This window comes from Rhinopithecus roxellana, chromosome 14 (genome assembly GCF_007565055.1).
Source record: "Rhinopithecus roxellana isolate Shanxi Qingling chromosome 14, ASM756505v1, whole genome shotgun sequence".
NCBI lineage: Eukaryota > Metazoa > Chordata > Mammalia > Primates > Cercopithecidae > Rhinopithecus > Rhinopithecus roxellana.
Genome location: NC_044562.1, coordinates 134,108,044 through 134,133,031, shown reverse-complemented (window position 1 = coordinate 134,133,031; position 24,988 = coordinate 134,108,044). Strand labels below are relative to the sequence as shown.

Sequence of the window (24,988 nt, the reverse complement as noted above, 5' to 3'; positions counted from 1 at the left end):
CTGTGTGCTGTCTTTTTGTTTATGATTTCAGTGAATCCTCACAAGAACTCTACGAGGAAGAAACTGTTACTATTTATTTTACAGGGAAGGAAACCGGGCCTGGAGAGGCTTGATGCCTTTCTTGTGCAGATGACAGAGCTGTTGTACAGCAGCACCAGGACCCTAACCTGGGCTATCGGAGTCCAGAACTTTTGTTCTCAGCCACACCACTATGATCTGCCCTGTGGGGTGCCCTGCTAGGCAGGGGAGTGGCAGGAGGGCTTGTGCACCGGGTTTCTTTTTGAGAGGTCCACCATCTCTGTCCTGCCCAGCCAATCTGCCGAGAGCTGCAGGCCTCAGCCAGGAAAGGAGCATAGGAGGGAAGACGTGTTTCAAGTGGACAGTGCAGCCAAGTCTCCTGCCACAGAGTCATGTGGAGACCATGCTTCACATTCAGCAGCCCCAGATGACATCGTAGTGCTGATTTTACCCCATTGTTCACCAACTACAAAACCAGTGTCCTGACACATGGCAGTCATGTGCATGCGGCAGCCCCTGTGGATCTGAAAGAGAAATCTCTTCAGCTTAGCACAGCCTGAGAGCTTATGGGAGGAGTCACCTGGCAGAGATGCCGGCAGCAGCAACCCTCCTTTCTCTCAATCTTTTTGGTGCCAGACAGACCTGGGTTTGAATCCCACCTCTGCCCTTCATAGCTGTGTGTCCTCTGTAAACTAATTTTTATCAGTTGCTGCATAACAAGCCACCCCCAAACCTAGTGGTGGTAAGCCACAGTCATTTGTGATTTCTCAAGAGTTTGTGGGTTGGTTGGGCAGGTAGTTCTTCTGCTGTGGGCTGAACTTGACCAACTCAGCTGGGCTTACTAATGCAGCTGTGGTTAGCTGTGAGCCAGCTGATGAACAATGGCCTCATCTGGGGAACCTGGGCTCCCTCCACCTGCTCACTCCCCAACTAATGGGCCAGCCAGTCTTGTTTTCATAACACAGCTTGGATTCCAAGAGAGAGCAAGGGAGTGCAAGGTCCCTTGAGGCCCAGGCTTGGAACTGCTTCCCAGCACTTCTGCCACTTTCTGTTAGCCAAAGCAAGTCTCTGAAACCAGCCCAGAGTCAAGGTGTGGGAAGCAGACCTTGCTTCTGGGGAAAGGAGCTGTGATCACATTGTTAGTGCCATGAATATAAGCTGGGCAAAGCGCAGCCAGCATACCACATTGCTTCCCCACTCTGAGGCTGAGTTTGTTCATTTATAAAATGGGAATAATATTATTTATATTATGTGATGCCCCAGTGTAAGGGAAATGGCTGCACTTCAGCCAGGAATAGGCTGAGGCAGCCAGCCGGTGCAGCATGACTCAGTGGGTTTGGAGTGCAGGCGCACAACTCCAAACATTATGTAACCATGCCACGTGAGGCACATTATGTAACCACTCACACATGCTCATGTGAGGCTCAGAGCCACTGTTGTCTGTAAAAGGTATAACTACCTTGCTGATGCTGTACATATGGCTTGCACTCATGGCTTGCTTGTGCCCATGGCTCACTCATGCCCACAACTGGCTTGTGTCCAGAGAGAGAATAAAACCATGTCAAAACTCATTACGATTCCTCGAGTGTTCTTCCAGCTACCTGCCACTTGCCCACTGACTCCCCTCGGACCTCTGTCAAAACCTGACACCTAGTGTTCTGTGTTCTTTCAGTAGATGGTTAGTCAGTTGTTGCCACAAGAAGGGACACAGGATAGGCTCAGGAAAACAAAGTCTTTTATACCTACACGTCCTAGAATGACAGAGTCACTGCATGCCAAGAAGGGGTCACATCCTTCCCACACTTTAAGGTCCAGTTCAAATTGTGTTTTTTCAGAAAACCTTTTTGATTACTCTCACTCCAGATAAATATTTCCATTCTGTAAATCCCACCCATGTATGGAAGGAAAGATCAGTGAGACTCTAAGACTGATTTCAAGCTTACTATGTGGTTTGCAACATGGAGAGTGAGCTTAGCCCAGCAGGCAGGGAGCTGAGAGAGAGCAAGGACCCAGGGGCAGGTGGAGTCAGGGTGGAGCACAGAGCACAGGGCATGAAGAGAGTTCATGTGTGTGCTGGAATGTTACCAGGTGACGGTCAGGGGAGGACAAAAAACGGTAGAGAGAGCTCACCATGAGAGATGTTATGTCTGAATGGCTGAAGAGATGGTCAAGACTAAGGTTGACCATAAGTGACCTTCACCTTCTGTGTCACCACTTCCACCCTCTCCTCCCCCTGGCTATGGACATGAGAGAATTCAATGAAATATTGTGGTGCATGGAGTGGGCACATCAATGGGGATGGGAGGTGTGAACACACTGACACTCAGCCACAGTCAATGATGTTGAGCTTTATTAATGGCTCCTCTCCGGAGGCTGCTCAGTTGTCCCTAGGGAACTCCTCAGAGATCCTCTGCCTTCCCACGTGTGAGCCCGAGGACACTCGGGAGCAAAGCAGTGAAAGCGTTTCCCGGTCAGATGCTGCACTCCACGCCTGCGTCCTCCTCGTGGCTGCAGTCATGAAATCCCCAGTTATTCTTGATGCAGCTCCAAAGGGTACTCTCCGTGCCCCGACACTGAACATTATCCAGCCAGATCTGCCCAGTGCCTTGATAGAGAAAAAGCAAGACAGAGAGAGCAAGAAGGGTAGGATTAGAGTCAAAGCAAAGCAGCCACGTGTGTGCCTGGGAGATTCCATCCGGGGTAGACTGCCGAATTTTCTCACAGTCATTCTGGCCCATTCTGGCCCAATGTGCTGATGGCTGGCTTAGCCTATTTTTTTTTTTTATTTAAACAATGACTCTGCCTCCATTTTATTCTCTACCCTTTGATGAAAGTCTCATGCAAATATTTAATACTTAAACCCCACACTATTTGAAATATCTTCCTGGGGGGTTGGGGGTGTCCCAGCGTTTAGTCTCCTCCCTGGTAATTCACTCCTACTGTGTCCACCTTTCTCACATGCCTCTGTAATCATGGCATCACTCTGCTCTAAAGCTAGCATTTGCTTTGGGTTGGAGTAAGGACAGGGAACACTTGGGGTTGGGAGCAGGGGGGGAAACTGGCCTCATGTCCTGCTGGGGCAGCTTCTATGGCCAGAGAAAAGGGCTCTGCCTGGGGACTTAACTCCTTTGCTCAAGGTTTGAACTTTTGGCTGAAAGACATAGGCCGAGTCTCCAGCATCTGAAGACATTTTCCCCAAATTTTAGTAAGTCCCTGCTCTGATTTGTTTCCTCTTCCCTTCCCATCTTCTCTTTAAACATGATCACAGCCAAGACTGCTGGTCAATTCAGGATGCTAGTTTGCAGACAGCTGGAGTGAACGTCTGTGTTTGCCTGCCCTGAAACTTCTCGCTGTTCTTCTAGTTCCAACAACTCATCTGTCCTTTGGAGAGCCATCTCCGGCAAACACCCTTAGCCATGTGGCATTCTGACCCCAGGGCTGGATGGACATTGACTGAAGCAAGGCCAGCCTTCACTGTCAGCGCTGGAGAAGACAGGTCATCTTTCTGCTGGGGTTGCCAAGCTGGAAGGATGCATACCTGGAGCCCTGTGCTGCAGAGCTTTTTGGTTGCTTGGACCAATACTTTTCTTTTAAGGCAAACCACACTGAGTCACTTGCCAACACCCCACCAGCCAGAGAAAGCCACATCCACACCTCTGGGGAAGAGGCCCTTGGCTGGTGACTCACTTACCAGCTCCCACTTTGTACAGGGCCCTTCCTCTGGAGTAACCCAGCATGCGGCAGAAGACGGTGGCGTCAGAATTGTGCCATTCATCATCGCAAATGGTCCCCCAGGTACCACTGTAGTAAACTTCAGCCCGGCCTCGGTTACTACTGCCAACAATCCTGACGGACACTGCGTTTCCACCTGGGTGAAGAAACACACGTGGGAGAGGCGAGGAAGGTCCCTTGGGGCTTTGGGTAACTGTGGGCTCTTTCTTTTCATTTTGGAGTTCTACAGTTAAGGAAAAGAAACGCCCCTGCTTGACTGTCACCAGAGCCCGGAAGATCCCACTTTACAGCACCAACCCAACCTGGCATGCAGCCTCCGTGCACCTGGGGCCTGCAGGCACAAGGCCAGGGGGGCAGGTGTCCCTGTGGCTGGTTTGCAAATCGCATACACCAGATCTTGTCACGTGTTGTGGAGAGAAAAAAAAGAAAAGTTGAGAAAAGAGAAGGAAGGAAGGAAAGAATGGAGGGAAAGAAGGAGGGAGAGAGGGAAAGGAAGGAGGGAGGGAGAGAGGGAAAGGAAGGAGGGAGGGAGAGGAAAGGAAGAAGGAAAAGGGGAGGAAGGGAGGGAGGGAGAGAGAAAAGGAAAGGAAGAAGGCAAAAGGGGGACGGAAGGGAGAGAAGGAAGGAAGTGAGAGAGTGGCTGGGGGAGGGAAACTGCTAACTGCTGCTGTGTGCCGTGGGCAGGCTCATTCACGGGACCAGACCCTCAACTCTTCCCCAAAGTGAGAAATTTATTTGAGAACCGTCTTTTCCCCCAACACACACAATTTTCAGGTACAGAATTGACTTTAAATCACACATTAAAGAGAATATAAATAGTGATTACCTGTTTCACCTTTTTCTCCCTTTACTCCTCTCTCCCCAGAAGATCCTGTCATGAGGAGAAAACCCACACGGTTTGAAAGAAATCCAGGCAGGATGCCTTTGCCTACATTTGCAGGAGTGGGGAGCGGGTGGAGGGGTGGGGGTGGTCAGACTCTCCCTGGGTCTCGCCTGTGGCCTGGCATTGTGGGTACGGGACGTCCTGTGGGTGTCAATGATTAAGCAGGAAGAAATGGGCCTGAGCTATAGCAAGAGGGGTTGAAGTTAGATTGGTGAGGGACGCTTGGTCTGGTCAGGGACATGGAGTGGGATGGGCTCATCTCCTTCATGCAAACCGTCTAGGGGTGTTGGGTCATGGGGCATGGCTCAAGTGCACATTCATACCCCTGCCTCTGATTCTAGAGCTGTGCCTAATCCACTGCTGTGTGCTCCATGCCTAGGACAGCCCCCAGCGCAAGACTTGTCAATTAAGGAAATAAACCTCTACCCTCCTGGGTTCTGAAAACTCCCAAAACTCTTAAAACAGGGCGTTTCCTGTTTTCAGGTACAGAACTGGCTGTAAAGCATAGTCCTAAGAACCAAGGAATCAGATGCAGAGGCCTTACCTTTCATTCCCTGGTCTCCCTTCTGGCCAGCTGGTCCAGGGGCTCCCTTGGAGCCTGCCAGCCCCGGGCTCCCCTGTTCTCCCTTCACACCTGCAGGGCCTGGAAGGAGAGACATTGCCCTGGTCAGGTACCCTGCTTTGCCTTCCCAAGAGAGACCCAAGGGCCTTGCTGTTTAACAAAAGAGTTATCCTTAACTGCCAGACCTCCCCCATGGCTGGGCTACCTGAATGTTCAGCCTGTCTTTGGTCCATATGGTGGCTGCACTGGTCTCTCAACTCTTAGGGAAATGCTATTGAGAACAGGCAGGCTAAAATAGCTGGTGGTATTCCACAGATTGTTGGTCCTTCTGGAATTACATAGTTACGTGGAAGTTCTAGCCACGCTGGGATAATTTGCTAGAATGTTTCTAAGCCTCCATGTCTCCTTTAGTGAATTGAAATAGTAACAGAGGCCGGGTACAGTGGCTTACTCCTGTAATCCCACGCTTTGGGAGGCCAAGGTGGGAGGATGACTTGAGGTGCGGAGGCCAAGGCTGCAGTGAGCTATCCTGGCACCACTGCACTCGGGCCTGGGTGACACAGATACTTTGTCTCTAAAAAAACTGGAAAAAAGCAAAACAAAACACAAAATGCTAGAATATCTAGCTTATGAGGAAGAAAAGTTGCTCAAGAAATGTGTCTGAAAAATTTCACTTTTGCACTCACAGGGGCAGGGCTGTTGAGAGGCCTAGAAACACTCTGCAGCTGGTGCCAGCTCAGTACCCAACTGAACCCCAGGCTCTGGAGGTGAGGATAAGAATAAGAAAGCCAAGAGACAGGCAGCGGGAGGCAGAGAGGAGAAGCTTGGGGGCCAAGACGAAGAGGCAAGTGGGCCACAGCTGAGGCGGGGAAGCAGCAGCCGTGGATGGAGCAGAAGGGCACAGCTCCATGGCGGCTGTACAGCCCGGAGCCTCCGCCTGCATCCCAGCTCTCCTGACATTTTTCCCCTTTGCCATCCTCAACCCCTGCCCCACATGCTACACCCCCCAGGATGCTGAGTTCCTGTTATTCCCAGGTTTTGCAGTGGAGAAATCTGAGACTTGAGTGACAGAGCCCTGGAGTCTTAACCTCCACTTTGGAAGAAGGTCACAGCTGTGCGTTCAAGGTCAACAAGACCCGCCCTCTGAGTGGGCGGGCCTTCCCCATCATCACTCTGAGGGATGAAAATGCAGTCAGCCCTTTACCTGGAACTCCTGGTTCTCCTTTTCTTCCTTGCTGTCCTTGAAGTCCTAAGATCAAAACAAAAAAAGGAGGAGAGGAGATAATAAAACTTAGATATTAGACATTTTTAATCTTAGACAACCTCTACCTTTTGTCTGATTAATGCAGATGGAAAGATACATTGGTTCTCCACGATTGTTTAAAGACTCTTCAGCAGATCATAAAAAGAGACAGTCTGCAGATGAATGAGAACAGATGTATTGGGGGTGAAACAGCAAGGTACTGGATGAAAGCCTGGATCAGACAGACCCCAGATGCACCGCTGGCCTTTCCTGCCCACCAGTAACCTGACCTGGCGTCTAAATCCAATCCCATTCCCTGCTGTTGCATTTATATTGGAAGAGAATTGGGAGATATCTCGTAAATAAAGTAATCTTTATTGCCAAAAGACTGTGGAGGGGGCTCAGTGGCCACCAGGAGCTTTGGGGGTCCTCACCCCTAGTGGATGCTCTACAAGTATTTGTTGGTTTATTTCACTGTGGCCCCCAGTGGCTAAAGATTCACGTGGCTAAAGGGTCTAATGTCCAGAAAATGGAAAAATAATAACCACAATCATTGGTGATTATCCTATTGTAGTTAATGTTAAAGTTGCCCCATTCTTCCTTCTTTCCGTCCATTCATCCTTTTTTTTCAGTAAAGTTTCATGGAAGACCCACTGTCCCCAGCGCCCTGCTGGGTCACTGTGAGATAATAATTTGTTCATTTAGCAAGATTATGTCCTCTTGATTCTAAGTGCCAATATTTATTTTATTTCAGAGAAATAGGACTCCTCAAAGCAGTTACACAAACTTGGGAAAATGCAAGCTCATTATTGACTATCAATAACAGTTACTAGAGGGTAACAAGGGGAACACCAACAATGAGTCATAAGTATCTGTGGCCCTGGCTAGGCACGGAGCTCAGTCAACCTCCTTGCAGTTGCCTTGGGGAAGTTTCTGCCCGCCCTGCCCCGCCTCTCACTTCAATCCCTGGATTTTCCAAGCACCTGCAGTGTGTTGGTCAGTAGAGGGAGAGGCAAGAGGCTGGCAGGACTCTTCAGGGCTGCTTCTTGGAATAATGAGCAAGAGCAGTTGTGAATGCCCCTGAAATCCAGGGGCATTTCAGATCCCACCCCCAGTCTTGGCACTGCCTGGGGAGGAGGGCGGGAGAGCCAAGGGGCTGGCAGTTGCCGCTGCAGACCCAGGCAACAAGAGAAGCAGGAAGTGCCAGAAGATTCTGAGAGGGCAGGTACTTCTGTTCCTTGTGTTAGGGAAAGGGACAGAACTGAGGCTGGGATAGGTTTTTGTAAGAGCTGGAGGTGCTTAGAGGTAAGCCCCTGGCAGACAGGCCCCAGCTTACACCGGGCCATTTATGTACACACCTGTCCCTCTGAATAGAATGTCTCACCCCTTTGGTTCACCTGGAGAACTCACATTTAGCTTGTAAACTCTGCAAAGATATCAGATGTCACCACCTGTGAAGCCTTCCCTCTCTCGCCCAAGACATGATATCCTTTCTCCCAAGGTATTAAAGCAAAGTGGTTCCATAGTCTGACAGCCTGGGCTTGAGCCCACTTCTGTCTTATACTGACTTTGTGACCTTGAGTCAGGTGTCCCTGCTCTGAGCCTCAGTTTCCTTCTCTGAGTCTCCTTGTTGCCTCCTGAGGCAGTTGTGAGGCTGAAATGAAATTGTGTGTGTCAAGTGCCGAGCCTCGTGTCTGACCAGCGCTAAATAAATGATGTCCCAGGACCCTGTGGATCCTGTGTCCCCTCTAGGTGGGGGAGCACCTCAGGTAGTGAGGTTGAGTCCACATATGAGCACCAGGATTGCTGCACAGCTAGCACCCAACAAATATCTGCTATGGACCTGAAGGGCTGAGCTGAGATTGTCCAGGAGAAGCGACAGATGTTTCCCTTCTGCTTACCTGCATCTGAATAGCATATGTCAAGATGGGTTAGGAGAAAGATGACATTCTATATGTCTATGATGGTGATGAAGTAGGAAACAGTCCACATCACAGTGTCTTGGGGTCCCTGAACCCCGCCTCTAGGGACATGCTCTTAAGGTAGAGATTTCTGCAACATGGCACCCTCTGGGATGCAGATAGAAGGGGCCAAGAGTCTGGATGTGGACTGTTTCCTACTTCATCACCATAATAGACATATAGAATATGATCTTTCTCCCCACCAGTCTTGACATATGCTATTCACATGCAGGTAAACAGAAGGGGCCTCAAAACACTGTGACCTCCCTTTATTGTGACCCCCCAAAGAGATGCACTGCTCCAACTGTCCTCTAAAGTAAACACCCTCTAAAGACAGGAATCATAGGAAAGCCCCTGTTCACCAGGTTCATGGCCCCAAGCCTGACCCTCCCTCTTCGTTTCCCATACTCTCCCTTCCTAGCTCCTCACCTCCAGGGGACTCAGCATTTTCTGCTGCCTGCATTGTGCCAGGCACCATGCCAGGGGCTTTACGTGCATTGCCTTGTTTGATCTTTCTGCCACCCTCCAAAGCAGTGTGATTTCCCTCCTTTACAGGGGAGAAAGTACACACTCAGAGATGCTAGGTGAGTTATCCAAGGTCACATAGGAGTGAATGCGGAAGTCGGGGCTGTCACCCAGGCCCAGCCTCCCACTGTTCCCTGAAGGCACCTTTGTTCCACTAGTACTAGGCTCACCCCTCTCTGGAGTTTCACTTGGTCTATGCACTTGGTTCCCAAGACACCTCCAGCCTCTCTGGGGCCATTTCTTCCCCCTAAAAGAGGAGTAGTCAAACTAGAGTATACATCAGAATCATCTGGGTGCATCTTGTTAGTAAACAACTTGCTAGGGCCTACCCAGAGTCACTGATTCAGTGGGGCTGGAGTGGGAATCCAAGAATCCACATTACTAACAGGTTCCCTGGTGATGCTAATGCTGCAGGTCTCAGGACCACATTTTGAGTAGCACTGCCCTAAACAACTCTCACTCATTTTTGAGGGACCAGCTCACAGCCCACCTCCTACAAGCAGCCTTCCTTGTCTCTATAGGAACTCACAGCCCCTCTGGCATCTGAACCCTCCCAGACCCACAGTTCATATGGCAGAGGTTGGACCTTGATGAAATGTCTTCTGATATGTGTTTAATGGGTATTGGAAATTAGCATTGAGGTTTGTGTGATTTCTCTCCAAGCCTTGCTGGACTCTAAGAGAACACTGGCTGAGTGGTTGTTCATGGACTAATCGATGGAGGAACTAGTAGTTACTTCACTATAAATCAAGGCAGCATCCTGATAGGATCAGCTCCTGCAGAGTAGAGGGAGAAATGGCCAAAAAAATAGGTTCCAGAGCTGCTTGTTGTAAAACTACACTGGAGAGCAAATAAATGCTGGATTTTTCTTCTTAACCATAAGTAAGCTGGCTTTCCCCGAGTATCACAGCTTATCAAGCTGAGAGGGCTCCAAATATTTACTTGCAAAGTATTTTTACAGAAAAAATTTTCCCCCAAGAAACGTGTGTTAAGTTAGAAAACACATGCCTTCCAGTTGTTTAGTGTTGAGCTGGTGTTCTGACTAAAGTCTTCAACTGTTCCTGCTCCCAGGGAAGTTGCCTATTTCAAACCTAGAGTGCTGTGAAACTGTCAGGGACCTGGTGTTTTTCTACACTGCTGCACGCCACTGAAAAGGAAACAGGATCAGCAAAGTCAAGTAGCTGAGCCTGTGGTCACCCAGCAGTCAGGGGTAAGTTCAAGTTGAGGCTCAGGTCTCCTGATTCTGAGTGAAATGGAGAAATTTCCAACACATTAAGAAAACTTTCCTTCCTTCCTTCCTTCCTTCCTTCCTTCCTTCCTTCCTTCCTTCCTTCCTTCCTTCCTTCCTTCCTTCCTTCCTTCCTTCCTTCCTTTCGTTCATTCGTTCTTTCTTTTCTTTCTTTTTCTTTCTTTCTTTCCTTCTTTCTTTCTCTTTCTTCCTTTCTTCTTTCTTTCTTTCTTTCTTTCTTTCTTTCTTTCTTTCTTTCTTTCTTTCTTTCTTTCTTTCTTTCTTTCTTTCTTTCTTTCTTTCTCTCTCTCTCTCTCTCTCTCTCTCTCTCTCTTTCTTTCTTTCTTTCTTTCTTTCTTTCTTTCTTTCTTTCTTTCTTTCTTTCTGACAAGGTCTTACTCTGTTGCTCAGGCTGGAGTGCAGTGGTGCAATTATAGCTCGTTGCAGTCTCAAATTCTTTGGCTCAAGTGATCCTCCTCCTCCTCCTTCAGCCTCCTGAGTAACTGAGACTACAGGTACATGCCACCATGCCCAGCTATTTTTTTTTGTATTTTGTAGAGAGGGGGCCATTGCTGTCTTGCCCAGGCTGGGGAAACCTTCCTAAATACCATGCCAACTTGGAGGCTAGGTGCTACTAGCAAATTTAGGATTGAGCGAATAACTGACAAATTGGCCTTGTGGTAAGAAGTGACATGAAGGATAAGGGACTCAAAATTGGGGTATGTGTAGAGTTCTGCAGAGCTCTCTAAGAAACTTAGAGAAAAATGAGGAAGAGTTTTATAAATGACAATTTAGTGATTTGACTTAGTAGAATTTAATACATTATTGGACTATCTCAGCACTTAGATATGAGGAATAGAATTAACTGAGAAATTATACCTTCAAATGCAGATGAGAAACTTCTTCAAATACAGATGAGAAAATGGATTTTGAGTTATTTGCACTTCGGTTTTGCCCGAAGAGGAAAATAAAAGGGCATGGAAAATTCACACTGTTATAGTTTAGACATAAAGGCCATTGAGATAAATAATTTCCAATCAGATTGATGTTTTGGAGTTTAAATGGTTTGGCTGCTTCTAATGTTATTTCATGAGGTGGAAACAGTAAAAAGAGAAATGTCATGATTACAAGCTGAAATGGAGTCCTTCTTTGTTTCTAAACAAATATTATTTCAAAATAGCTAAGATATGTAGAGCTAAAATTGGATTATTCTTCTGCAATCTTTGAAAGTGAAAAGTTAGAAATACTAAGTGATGGAGACTGGACAGGGTCTGTTTCTAGCAGGTAAAAAAAGTGACCCTGAGAGAAGGTTCTGCATGCCTTGCTTGATAAAATGTGGAGGTTATCTTCCCACCAGAATGGAAGGAATTTCCTCTTTGTCTTATTTAATATGAGCTGGTCCTCTCTCTTAAGAGGTGCAAACAAGAGGAAGCATTTCACCTGAATAGGGTAGAGTGTGGTCAGTGGCTGTGGGGGAGATAGAAAGGTTTGGTGACCAAGCCAGGATTTACCCATTTACGGAGGAGTGGAAGGTGTGGCTGGGGTGGAGACAGGGTGAAGGTAACTGATTTCTCTCAAATCATACACTCTACATTCTTCCTTAAAATCGAATCTGGAACAGCACAACTATGGAATCAGACTTTGGGATTCACTTCTGAATTCAGTTCGTACTCCCTGTGATACTGTGAGCAAAGGGTTTACTCTCTCTGAGCCTTTGCTTCCTACGTTGTAAAGTAGAATGGTAAGTTCAGTGTGATCATGGGGGTCAAGGCCCAGACACAGTGCCTGGCCCAGAGGCACTGATAATAATGAACAGACCACTCATCTTTTTAAAATAATTAATGCACAGTAATGAAACCTAGCTGTCACCTAGGTCAAGTCAACACACAGCAATTTTTCTGTTTTCATTTAAAGTGGCTAGATATTCTCTTGAGAGATTAATGATTTTATTTACAAAATGGGAAATACGTCAGATTGGAAACCTGGTTGATAGATCAAAACTGACCAAGCGCTGCAGTGGCTTTAGTTTGGGGAATACCGACATCCTGACATTGACAAGTATACACTGTCCTCCATAATGGGGAGATTGGGCTCCCACTCTCCGCCTGCCCCCTCCTTCTCACACTTCAGAAATTGTCAAATGTAATCTCTCCAGAAGTTTATTAGCCTGTGACTCCAGGATGATCTACAGACCCAGCTAGATTAGTCAGATTATGGTCCTATTGGAATTCCCCTCTGAGATGTGTATGTGGACTGTCAGCTACTTAATCAAGGCAAACATTTGGACTGGGTGGGCAACTTGTACAGTTTTAGATAAACAGTAATTATCACAAGCCCCAACTTGAAATGCAATTCCTCATGTTTACTTGGTCAGCTGGGGTAACCCCTAGAATTTGCTGGCTGGTACTCACTACTAGTCCTAATTATTGGAGAACTCCATAAGAGTGCTCAACAGATATACAAGGTCTCAATGATGATGAAATTAAAACGATCCCCAAGCTATGGGCCAAAAGTCTTTTGCTAAAATAGGTGTGGGGTCCTGGGTACGTAACTAAGAACTGTGATAGGGCCTGAGAGCTTCACGTTTCCTCCCAGGAATGGAACAAGCTGTGACCTTCTGCTCTGATCCTTTGTGAACAGGGATAAAGGGAGGAGGTGTCACTCATCAGCACGCCCTGATGGTGGGGCTGGGGAGGAAGACCTCATGATAGATTGTACTAATAAGACCCCAAGCTTTGTCTTGTATGGGCCTAGATTTGAACCTGGCTGTATCTTTTAATGGCTGTTTGACTGTAAAGTTGCGCTGCGGAGAGTGCTTGTCCCACTGGGTGTCAAGAAGATGCTCATTAGCAGGAGCTGCTTTTGTTCTGCAAATCCTCCCAAGATGCAAAGGGCAGGGCAGGATTCCCTACCCTCAGACTGTGGGAGACCCAGGCTTGGGGCTTGGAGAGTGATCACAGTGCTCCTGTGGGTAAAATCATGTTTTCCCTCTGATACTCTTAGTTAGTCAAGAAACATTAGTCTGGCAGTGGGGGTGGGGACAGAGGGTGGCTACCATTTACAACCGAGAGATTAAAGCAATCATCTCCATGAAACCACACAGAAATTTCAGGGGCAAGAGAGCATCAGGTCTCAGAGTCAGATGGACTCTGAGACTGGGGACCAGCGAAGATGGAAATATCAGATCAGAATGGACAGTGAACAAGCCAGGAATGTCTGACAACCATACCCAGATGGAAACTTTCCCATGGTGAGACCTTGCTGGTGGCCTTCAGGTGGCATCCACATGGGATCAGATAGCAGGGATCCTCCCATATCGACACACCATCCATAAAAATCACAACTGCTGTGGGACTAGACAGAGAGGGTGTAAAAGCTGCCCTTGCCATGGCTCCCGACAGCTTTAAAAACAACCCAAAAGTTCAGGCCCAGGGTCCAAGGTTTGCCAGGAGGTGGTGATGAATGAATCAATCAATTGATTAGAACCGTGGAGGACCAGGTCCCAGTGTGAGTCTCTAGCACAGCACAGGGGGTGAGGGCATCCAGGTTGTCCGACACAAGCATGACCTTCTTCTCGGGCAGAGGACAGGGGTGGAGGCAGACTGTCTACAGATGTCCTTGGCAGACATGCAGCTTTACATCATAACCCTGCCTTCCCCATAGCCCCTCCTGCCTGCTCCTGGCTTTCCAATGTATGCAACAGTTCTCCATAGAAATACCCAATCAGAGTGTGCCCACACCATCTGGCAACAGTCTCTGTGTTCACTGCAATACCCTGCATGTCTGAGGGCAGAAAGGCAGGAATTGGTCTTATGCATTGTGATAGTAGTTTGGACTTTCTAGACCAAGTGAGCACACTGCGACTGGACCAAACTGGCTTATAAAGTAGACTATATTGGTACAATGGTTTACAACCTAGACTAAATAGACATGATGGTATATAACCTAGATTTGGTTGGCATTATGGTATAAACTCGTCTTTGTGAGTTAGGCTAGTGTGGGTCAGTGCTCCCAGGCTGCTCCCTTAGGAAAATGTGGAAGAAGAGTTTTCTGGATCCTCCAGCCTGAATCCAGACTCCTGGACTCCTCCTGGGGGTCCCAATGAAGGGTCAGCAGGAGAGAGCAGAAACATACAGCTGGGAGGCAGACCAGGGAGATGCTATGGGCAAGGTGCTTTGCTCTCCTCCCTGATGCTGGAAGTTTGGTCATGGCATTCAAGGTCTTTCATGAGCTACGAGAAGAGAAAGAACAGCTCTAGGCCCTTGGGCTTAAGTGGTCCTGGCAGGGGCAACTGCCGTCCATAACCAGGAACCTCAGAGGCCAAGGCACAGAAGACCCTCTGCCTCCTCCGTGGGCCTAACAGGAGGCAGTGTTTCTCCCTATCCATCCTGCCACCCAGCAAGCCCACCTACTCACCCACCGCACCCTCTGTTACCTGTGTCCCCTTTGCTTCCTTTCAGGCCCGCGGCTCCTGGACTCCCGGGGCTCCCTGGAAGTCCTGGACAACAGACAGCACAGAGGGCATAAGGGCTGGACTAGGCAGGTTTTCACACATCACTCTCTGTGCTCGCCACGGGACCCAGGATCTCACCTGTTAGCCCACGGGAGCCAGCACTGCCAGGCTCGCCCTTGGCACCTGGCTGTCCCACTGCACCAGGAGGGCCTGGAACACCCTGCGGTCCAGGTTGTCCTGAAAGGAAAGTAGTGACTGCCAGGCTGTGGTGGTTGGCAGAGGGCCCAGCTGCCCCAACCCCTGGTGCTTCTGTTCTCAGCAGTGAGACATGTACCTCTTAACACCTTAAAGTCCTCTTGGCAGATTTAACACCTCTCTTTAGAAGCCATGAGCTAGCCCTCTTAGTAGTAGGAAAATTATTCTCAGCAACTTACTGATCTTTTCCATCTGCAGGGTTTGGGACTTATGGACTTACTAGGAGCTCTGGGTGTGACTGTCTAACTCCATGCCATGGGTGGCAAAGTGGGGTGAAGTCTAGAAAGAAACATCAGTGAGGCCTGCCTCCCGCTGGCTGCTCTGTTCCTGTTAGTCAGGGCCAGGTTTTAAAGAAACCCCAGGTGCTCTGGGTGAACACTACAATGAAGCAAAAGATGGTGGAGCCAGGTCCCCAGCTTCACTCTGCCAGGGACAGTGGTAGCTGGGATGACGCCAAGATTCCTGTAGTTCTTACCTGGATCTCCTTTAGCTCCAGGAAAACCAGCCAAACCTAAGATGAAAAAGAGCTTTTAGGAATTTTTTTTTTCCCTTTGGCTCAGCCAGCCAGAAAAAAAAAAAAAAAAAAAAAAAAAGAAATACCTAGAGGTCAATGGATGTGACCACGTGCTCTCTTACCTGGTGAGCCTGGCCTCCCGGAGTCACCTTTACTCCCCTGGGCTCCAGGAGGCCCCATGACCCCTGCATCTCCTTTCATGCCCTTGTCCCCTTTGCTTCCTGAAAAACCAAAAAGTCTCAGTTAGGTGTGGGAGGAACGCCAATCAGGCCACCATGTCCTCCTCCGACACTTCCCATTCCACTGAAATCCCGAATCCTAAACTCCTTGGGCTCCTACTTGGTGCCCACAAGTGGAAGATATGACCACTGCTCCCAAGGAGCGCACCACTTTGCCCCAGAGACAAGGAAGAAACTCATGAAAATCTGGTGAGGTGACCTGGTATGGCTGACAGTCAACAGAAAACCCTGGTCCCCTTGGGAGGGACAATAGCCCAGTCTCGACCAGCACTGTCTGGCTCATTTTAGTGTCTGCATTTTGGCAATTATTTGAATTCACTTCAAAAATTGAAACCTGAGTATTCCAAAAAGCAGATCCCAAATGCTGAGAATAGCAACTTTGAGGCATCAATAGACAGAAAAACATTGCAACAGCTCATATTCCTGCCAGCACTTCAGACGTGGGCTTTCCTGGTACCCAAGATTTCAAATTTTCCACTTATCATCAGAATTCAGAGCTCATCCTAGGCTGTCCCCTTCTGAGTCCTCTGTCGCTCCCTCCTCTCTTGCTAGTGCCTGGTGCATATCAATTGACAGAGGCTCCTCACTGGGGTAGGGCTCTGCGACTTCTTTGGTTTAGAGGTGGACTGCCTGGACCTTGCCAGCCACTCAGTGCAGGATACTACTGGTAGGCTGCCGAAGTCCCACCATCAGCTGGGTGTCTGTGCTCAACTCCACTCCCCTGGGGTTGGGGAGAGTGGGGCAAAGGTCTAAATAGGAACATCTCACTTCAACACAACCTTTTAGGCTTTCAAAAAGGCTTATTGGGAGGCAATTTTGTTAAAAGGCATTTATTGCTCCATTCTGTGATTTTGATAATTCTGAAGCTGGGGAGGACTCAGGCATGACACCAGCTTTCTCTCCAGTGACTTAGAAAAGGGGGCAGAGAGCTCTGAAGAGGTGAGGAAGAAGGGAGAGCCCTGGGTCTTGGCATTGAGTGCTATGAATTCATGAGTTGTGAGGCTCATGAATCAGACCCCTTGATATGGCTGAATACTTGAAGGGTGGCTGCTCCTTGAGGAAGACAAAGCAATCCTAAGGAACTTGGTTGTGACTGAGCCGTCCTATAACAGCTGGAGGGGCAAAAAGCAGAGAAGGCTGTTCTTGGCCATTCAGAGTGTCCACTCTAGAGAAGGGGCCAACGGCACCTGTTAGAAAGCACTGAGAACTGTTTCCCTGGAGGAATCTGTTGGTGCCTTTTTTGCTGTGGGCCAGGACCATCAAGTTACAGCATTGCTGGGCCACATGAGGTTTCTTCAGAATGGTCTGGGCCTGCATCTGCATTGCTATAACTTCCACTCCCCAGCAAAGGGGATGGCTTTGGGAAGAGGGCAGTATCACACCAGTCAGAGGACCACACTCTGGCTCTAGCTAAGGAAGCACAGCTGCCTCTGACTTCAGAACTTTCCAACTGTAGCTAAGTGGTATGGTGAGGAAAATAGGCCTGTCCCCTGGGACTTCAAGTTGGTGGCTTATCTGTCTACTAGCAGGAAGAGAATAGGTAAAATCTCAGCACTATTGGGGTCAGGTCTCCCTTGGTTTGCGCAGCCCAGCCACTGGCAGTAGTTTGAGCAAGCCATGGGTAAGAGAGATCTCGTGATCTTGGGAAATGAAATTTGGGAAGAGGAGGAGTGGGCCAGAGTCCTGATTTTTGAAGAACTCAAACTGCTGCCTTTCTCTTCACTGACCACAGCGTTTCCAGGCCTGAGTCTTGGTGTGGATTCTATGCTTGCCTCTGTGACAGTGTGGTTGGGAAGCAGCATAACTCAGACTCAGTGGGCAAAGACCTAGCTGTGGCCCCTTCTCTGGGGCTGGTGGGACCACTTTGAGAAAGTCTGGGTTTCCCTTTCCCATCTATAGAGAGAAGTATGTTGTTCCAGCTTTGGAAGGATCCTCAGAGGTCAACTGCCCAACCATCTTCCTGTGCCAGTATCCCCCATCAGCCCAGCCTAGGAGAATTCTGCAGCCCCTCCTCCCATCCCAGCAGACAGCTTCCCGCTAAGACCAATGCCCACCCAGTTCATCAGGGGTCAACCCCAGGTTCTGAATCATTCTTCTTTCCTTGCCTTAGCACAGTTGGTCCTCCTGAAACCTTAGTCCATTGGTCCCTTGGTCCTTACTCTTCTGCTGGGCACCACCCTGGGCAAGACCATTTTCTTTCCCACAAATGCCCTTTGAATATTTGAGGATGGTTAACACATCCCTGCTAAGGGCTGTCATCTTGAGGGCAAGCCTTCCCAGTTTTTTGTAAGGAATTCCCATGTGCCAGGTACAGTGGTACACATCTCATATGTCTTATATTCCTGCAGTAATTCATCCTCATTAAAGGTTTGTATTATTATTAGTCCCCTTTTCTAGGTGAGTAAATTGAGGCGAAGAGAGGTTAAGTCATTTGCCCAAGGTCACACAGTTAGTGAGCTGTATCAGAACCCAGGTCTGTCTGATCTTGAAACTGAAGTCCTTCCCTTTCTACCTTATGGGATAATACTACTACTGCTGCTACTACTACTACTGCTACTGCTACTGCTACTACTACTACTACTACTACGACTATTACTATTACTAGCTATCACGTATTTGATGCCTATTACTAGTTATCAGATATTTAATGCCTATCATGTGGCAGACAGTTTGAAGGCATGGTCTCTAACCCTTATTACTGTCTTGTAAAATAAGTCTAATTTAATTATTATTTTAATTTAATTACCATTCTTTTCTTTCTTTCTTTCTTTCTTTTTTTTTTTTTTTGAGACGGAGTCTCGCTCTGTCGCCCAGGCTGTAGTGCAGTGGCCGGATCTCAGCTCACTGCAAGCTCCGCCTCCTGGTTTTATGCCATTCTCCTGGCTCAGCCTCCTGAGTAGCTGGGACTACAGGCACCCACCACCATGCCCGGCTAGTTGTTTTGTATTTTTTGGTAGAGACGGGGTTTCGCCATGTAAGCGAGGATGGTCTCGATCTCCCGACCTCATGATCCGCCTGTCTCGGCCTCCCAAAGTGCTGGGATTACAGGCGTGAGCCACCGCGCCCGGCCTAATTTAATTACCATTCTTTTCTAAAATGAGAACATTAAAGCTCAGAAGGGTGAAGTATTGCCTTAGTCACACAGGTGACCAGGTGCAGAGGAGGGATGGGAACCAAGCCCACCTGGCCCCACAATCCTCACTGTCTGCCATTCACTGCAGAGCCTCCCCGATGGCTGCAGGAGGCTGAGAGGTGGAGAGCGCGGACTGCTCAGTCAAGTCCAGAGCCCCTAAGCCAGTGTTTCTCCGAGTTTGGTGCCCAGACCTTCAAGGTCAGAACCGTCCAGAGCATTTGAAACAGACCCTCGAGCCCTCCCTGCATTTTAAGCAAGCACCCAAACAGCTCTTATCATATTGGCCCATGGCTTGAGGAACACTGTTCTAGAGATAGCACCCTCAGTCAGTGGGGGATTCTGGCTGCCTGGGGTCTCCCTCCTGGAATCAACCCTCTTGCCCTTGCCGCCAGTCAGTCTGCCCTGCTTCCCGAGGCCCAGTGCAGGCCCACCCTCCTCATCCCCTCGGCTTCCTCTCTGAGCTCATAGCACTGCCTGTGCCCCGACTTGCCATAGTCATGCCTGGAATGACATTGTTCTCCCTCTCACATTGCATCTCTTTGCTCACTCGGGAAGAAGAGACCACGTGTGGTCCTCCAGAGGTTCCCATAGACAGAGCACTGCCCTGCCCTCGGCACTGAATAGACCCAATGGGACAGAGGTCAAGCCCCGGTTCCCTCAGGCCTCCTGACAAGCACCAACACCCCCAATACGGCCCTCACCTGGGAGGCCCAGGTCTCCTTTGTCTCCCTTAGTTCCAGTTTCCCCTTTTGGGCCAATGAGACCCCCATCTCCTTTGCTGCCCTTCTCTCCTTGGGGTCCTGGGGTGCCTGCAAAGAGAACGGCTGGTGAGGTGGGCTCCCACTATCCTTTTGGGGACAGGCTACTAGAGGCAAAGGGGCAGGAAGCGTTTGGGAGAGAAGGGAATGGGACCCCTGGATTTCTTCTGGGGGATGTGCTAGCTCATTTCTTGGGTGGTCTTGAAGAGGTGTGGCAAGACTCAAGAGAAGAGGACTGTAGGGCGGGCGGTAACCTTCTGGGGCTGGGGTGGGGCTGTGGAGAGAGGTCAGGGAGAACTGCCTCAGTGCCTCAGGCAAGGCATCATTTGTCCCTAGCAGAGCAAGCACAAGTTACCAGTGGCTCCTTGCTTCCCTGGAGCACCCTGAGGTCCTTGGAGGCCTGTGAGGAAGGGAAAAAGAGCTCAGTTGCTGTGGCCTGAGAATGTCTAAAATGTCTTTAATCAGCTGACATTCTAGATCTGCTTAGTTGGGCAAGGTGCCCAGAAGGAGATCTCTCTCTTTCTCTCTCTCTCTCGCTCTCTCTGTTTCTCTCTCACACACATACACACTCACACACACGATTGCACAAACACAAACAGCAGAGTCCCTGGCAGTTCCAGGCAGCGTTTGCTCTTGCTATGGTTTGAAAGCGTCCCTCAAAAGTTCGTGTATTGGCAGACTGGTCCTCAATGCAACAGGTCCTAGTGGGAAGGTGTTTGGGTCATAGAGGCAGATTCCTTATGAAGACATTAATCCCATCTGGCAAGATGGAGTGAGTTCTCATTCTTGTGGGACTGGATTAGTTACCAAGAGAGCTAGTTCCATTTCTCCACCACGTTTTGACTCAACACAAGGCCCCCACCAGAAGCTGCCAGAGGGAGCTTCTCAATCTTGAACTTCCCAGCCTGCAGAATCATGAGCGTCTATCCTGTGTGAATTACCCAGTCTCAGGTATTCTGTAATAGCGACACAAAACAAGCTAAGACAGCTCTCTTCCCAAAGGTCCGGAACAGCACCTGGGAATATGTCCTGCATGGCAGTGCAGGAAAGGCTTTAGAGTCAGGCAAGTGTGTTTGAATTGTAGCTCTGTCACTCCCCAAACTGGATGACCCTGGAAAAGACACTTAAGTATTCTGCACCTCAATTTTCTCATCTGTAAAATGGGGCTGGTAATGACTACCTGGTCTTCAGCAGATGCATAATTAGTGCTCTAAGACAAAAATGGAATTGAGAATGGTGATTCCCACCCATGTGGCCCAGGTATCCAAGGCTAGCATGTGGAGTACAGACTGGAGGTGCTGGGTGTTCCTGGGGCTGGTGCAGGTGCAGGGGCAGGGAGGGATCTGTTGGGGAGAGAAACGGTAAGAGTATGTGGGCAAATTGAGGGATCCAGGAGGCAAAGTGGAAAACAATGGGAATGAGAGGAGTGAGAGGAGGCGGGTGTATATAGAGAGTCTCTTAGTGAGTTGCTGAATTACAAAAGCTTTTCCTGAGAACACCAGTGGGGCCCAAGCAGAAGGTGCAGATGGGCTCTGGACTCCACACTCTCTATGGAAGCACAACAGCCTGCTTTGTGGATCTGTTTCAGTATGTGGGTTCCAGAGGATTTGGGCTGAAGAAGGGGTTGCCTGGTTTTAGTGCTAGTGATTGCACAGTCCTGCTCTGATCCCTCTGTTAGGGCTGTGTGATGTGCCTGCCTATCAGAGTCCTAAAGAGAAGGGGAGGCTCCAACTCTATTCCTTCTTGAAGTAAATGACTGAGCTCCTCAGGCTTCTGGCTTTTCCTTCAAGCCAGCCTCAGTGGCTCCACTCTGGTGAGTTTCAGGCACCTAGCCTGAGTCCCTCTCTCTCAGAGGAAAGAGGATAGAGGGAGACCCAGTCCCCTCTGAGTGAGCTTGCTCTGCTCAAGCCCCCACAGGCTGAGTGTGAGTGTGTATGCATGGGGGGTGTGAATGTCTGCAAATGTGTGTGAGCATATGCATATGTGCCCAAGTGTGATTGTACTTGTGCAAGTGTAAGAATGCAAATATGCACATGGATGTGTGCTCAGACACTGGTGTGCATGAGTATATGCGTGTGTATGAGTGCATGTGTGTGCATGAGTATATGCATGTATGTGAGTGCATATATGTGCATGAGTATATGGGTGTATGTGAGTGCATGTGTGTGCATGAGTGTGATTATGTTTGTGCGTGAGTGAGTGTGAGAATGTGAGTATGTGCACAGATGTGCCCTCAGACATGAGTGTGAGTATGTGTGGTGTGAACGTACGTGCACACCTCTGACTGCACCATAAACCTTCCTTCTTATGGTCTGCCTATCCTCCCCCCTTAAACCCTCCTCAGAAAACCCCCTGCTGGACACAGATCAATAGGCTCTTTGGGGACCCTTCTATTAAATTCCTTCCCAAAATCAATTTCTGGAGGATTCTCCCTTCTAAAAAGTTTCCTTTCTTGTAACTGGTGGTGTTTTCTTTCTGCCTCAGCAGCCTGGCAGCTTAGAGCCCTGCTTTGTTTACTCCCAACTCCCTTGTAAATCCTCTCGTCTGCCCTTTGTCTAGCAAAGGTCTTAATGTCTTTGCATCTTCACATCCCAGCAGCCTGGACCCCTTGGGGAATTTGTAAGATGGAGGTTCTGAATGAAGGGTGGATGGGAGCAGAGTGGAATGGAAAACCAATGTTTGGGTTTGTCCCTGGGGAGGGACAGCTCTGGGTTCCCCATTCTCTGACTGGGCCCCGTGAACCCAATTATATTAATAAGATGGCTGGGCAGAATTAGGCAACAGTTTAAAAAAATGGAAACTAATATTTTCCCAGGAGCAATCATGAGCTTTGGGTCATTGTCTCTAATCACCCCTGCCCCTGGCAGCCCTCTGCAGCCCTCTCTTCCCCAATCACAGAAAAAGAAACTGAGGCTCAGTTTCTTTGGGAACATCAGGAAACATTCCCAAGGGCACAGAGCTAGTCCAAAGTGGAGGTGCATGTGCCTGACAACAGAGTTCCTGTTGGACCAAGGAGGCCAACTTTCCGAAATGGCACTGGCAGACTTACATTCTCACACAGAGGAGCGGGTAGGAGTCACACCCACCAGCCCCACCCAGGATGAAGGCCATCTAGCCATACCTGCCCCTGAGGGCCCTACTCTGGCCACCAGAAAGGGTGCTTCCCAGCCTCTCAGCCCCTCTGGGGTCTCCCACCAGACCTCCCTTCACCTACAGACCCCTCAGAGGTCCAGACTCTAGAGTGGGGCTGAGTCTGCAACCCGCGGCAGTCATTCTAAGAAGCTTGCTGTGTATTTCTGGGCACACACCTGGCACCTACTCACCCGCCTCTCCCTTGACTCCCGGTGGGCCTTGGGGTCCCGGTGGGCCTGGAAGGGAAAGGGAATTCAGAGTGAAGCCAAAGAAGGAGGAGGAAAACGATTAAGGGTCAACAGACAAAGACCTGTACCTGTTGCTCCATCTCGTCCTGCAGCCCCCTTGGCTCCCTTCTCAGCAGGTGGCCCCGGTGGGCCAGGGGCACCAGGCATGCCCATGGCCCCCTTATGACCTTGAAGACCTGAGGAAGAGAAGCAGAGACACTAATGAGTCAGCCAACAGGATCGGGCAACAACGCCATGCAATCACTCACATGGTGATTCATTCAACAAACGTTCACTGAGCATGGAGATGAGCCAACTGTGTGGAAAGAAGGAAAGAAGACAGAGTTCCTCCTGCAAGAAACCCATGGTCTGGAAAGCAAAAGAGAGACACTGAGTTAAACAGTCCTGGGGGCAGGTATTAGCACTGCCCCTTTAGCTGGGTGACCTTCTGCAAGTTACATCATCGTTTTGAGCCTCAGCTCCCTCATCAGTAAGATGGAATTAGTGTACTAGTTACACATGGATGTCCTGAGGTTACCACGTGGGGACAATCATGGAAAACATACAAGGCAAGCTCTGGATAAATGGAGCCTATAATTTCTAGAACTCACATGATTCTCTACCATTTCCAAGGACCACTTTGCAGATGGAGTTTCACTGGAATCTCACAACAATCAGAGGGGGCATACAGGGCTCCTTGTCCCCATCGCCAAGGTGGGCAGTGATATTCTGAGATGCCCAGGTCTTGCCTGAGATCTCACCTTTAGAGTGTGACCACAGATTCCAGGTCTCCCCAGGGCAAAGCCTGCACCATTGCCAAGCCACTGTGGCGGAGAAGCCTGTGATGTGCTTTCTATTTCAAAGTAGAATCCCATCCAATGTGTGGGATCCATATGTCCTATCATTTTATATATACAAGGCTGGAAGGATGGAGTTTCAACTGGTGACTAGAACCTCTCACTTCAGCAAGGGATCCCTTTTGGATGTGTCTCTGGAGAGAGAATCATTTCAGGGTTTGACATCTGCTTCCACTGATGAGCGGCGTGACCTGGATAGGGGTCTTCACTTGGCCTAGCCCTGGTTGGTTTCTTGTTCTGTACATGAGAATAGCACATCCACCCTACAGGGTCTTCGGGAGGACTGCAGAGGCCATGGCGCATGGAAGAAACCCAGTGAAATGGGCTCTTACTGTTGGCCAAAGGGAAGGGACAAGAACCTCAGAGACCCCACGATGCCAGAGATAAGACCCCTCCTCTGCAGAGCTGTCCCTCCTCCTGGGTGATCAAAGCTGGAGGTTTCTGCCTCTGGCACTTCTGAGGGAAAGTGCCCCATTACTCCCAGGCTAGAAGGGGATTTTCAGGGTAAGCTCCTAGGATCCTGTTCCCATTAGTGTCAGAACCTCTACCATCCCTTCTCAGGAAGAGCAGTGCAAGCTGTTCCGGCTCCACTGTGGTGGCCTTGTCCCCTGGGGGCAGGGATAGGGATAAGGCTCAGGCTCAGGACTCTAATTCAGCTTCTCCAAACCTGCCTGCATCATCTTGAGTGAGTCCATGTGCCTCTGAACCCCAACAGTTGCTTGGGGTTAGTGTGATCAGTCAACAAACCCTATAGCAAAGTGCTTGTGCTTATCTAGGGGCACCCTCAGGGCCTACCTCATCCCTGCCCCTCCGTAGGCTCATCTCCCTGCACCATCCCATTGCTCTTGTGCTTCAGACACATGAACTTTCTTTCTCTGTGGTCTTTGACTCACTAAGCTCCGTCCTGATCCAAGGGCCTTTGCACACATAGCTCTCTCTGCCTTGCCTGCAGGCAGCTCAGGCTAGCTCTCTGCCTTCTTACCCAGGGAACTGCCCCATCCTTTCAGAGCAGTGGCCAGGGCTGTGACTGCATCAGGCTCCAAATTGGTTGCCTCCTAAACAGGAAGGCTCACGAGGGCAGGGCCTTGTCTGTCTTCTTCATGTCTGGATCCCCAATGCCTATGGCGACTTCTCATCCTCATGGAACTTTCAATAGATATTTGTTGGGAGGAAGCAAAGAAGTCCAGGATTGATAGGGGAGAGAAACAGAGAGACAGGTGGGTTTTGCAATCCTCTTCCTGAAGCTTGGCTGAGGAGCAGTTCCCCTG

At 49.3% G+C, this 24,988-nt stretch overlaps 1 protein-coding gene across 2 annotated transcripts in view; it reads right to left on the bottom strand.

Annotated features, from left to right (window-relative positions):
* Positions 1–2,347: 2,347 nt before the first annotated feature.
* MARCO (macrophage receptor with collagenous structure) overlaps positions 2,348–24,988 on the bottom strand; it is a 60,682-nt gene continuing 38,041 nt past the window's right edge. The window contains exons 5-17 of one of the 2 annotated variants that reach the window (XM_030917107.1): positions 22,953–23,060; positions 22,828–22,872; positions 19,860–19,904; positions 19,448–19,555; positions 15,497–15,595; positions 15,336–15,371; positions 14,744–14,842; positions 14,588–14,650; positions 6,406–6,444; positions 5,178–5,282; positions 4,577–4,621; positions 3,710–3,886; positions 2,348–2,623 (exon numbers count right to left, since the gene is read on the bottom strand). In XM_030917107.1, coding sequence (XP_030772967.1) covers positions 2,490–2,623; positions 3,710–3,886; positions 4,577–4,621; positions 5,178–5,282; positions 6,406–6,444; positions 14,588–14,650; positions 14,744–14,842; positions 15,336–15,371; positions 15,497–15,595; positions 19,448–19,555; positions 19,860–19,904; positions 22,828–22,872; positions 22,953–23,060 — 1,103 coding nt within the window. In that variant the 3' untranslated portion in view covers positions 2,348–2,489. Of the gene's footprint in view, positions 2,624–3,709; positions 3,887–4,576; positions 4,622–5,177; positions 5,283–6,399; positions 6,445–14,587; positions 14,651–14,743; positions 14,843–15,335; positions 15,372–15,496; positions 15,596–19,447; positions 19,556–19,859; positions 19,905–22,827; positions 22,873–22,952; positions 23,061–24,988 lie in introns of both variants that reach the window. The other variant, XM_010362156.1, reaches the window with a different exon arrangement.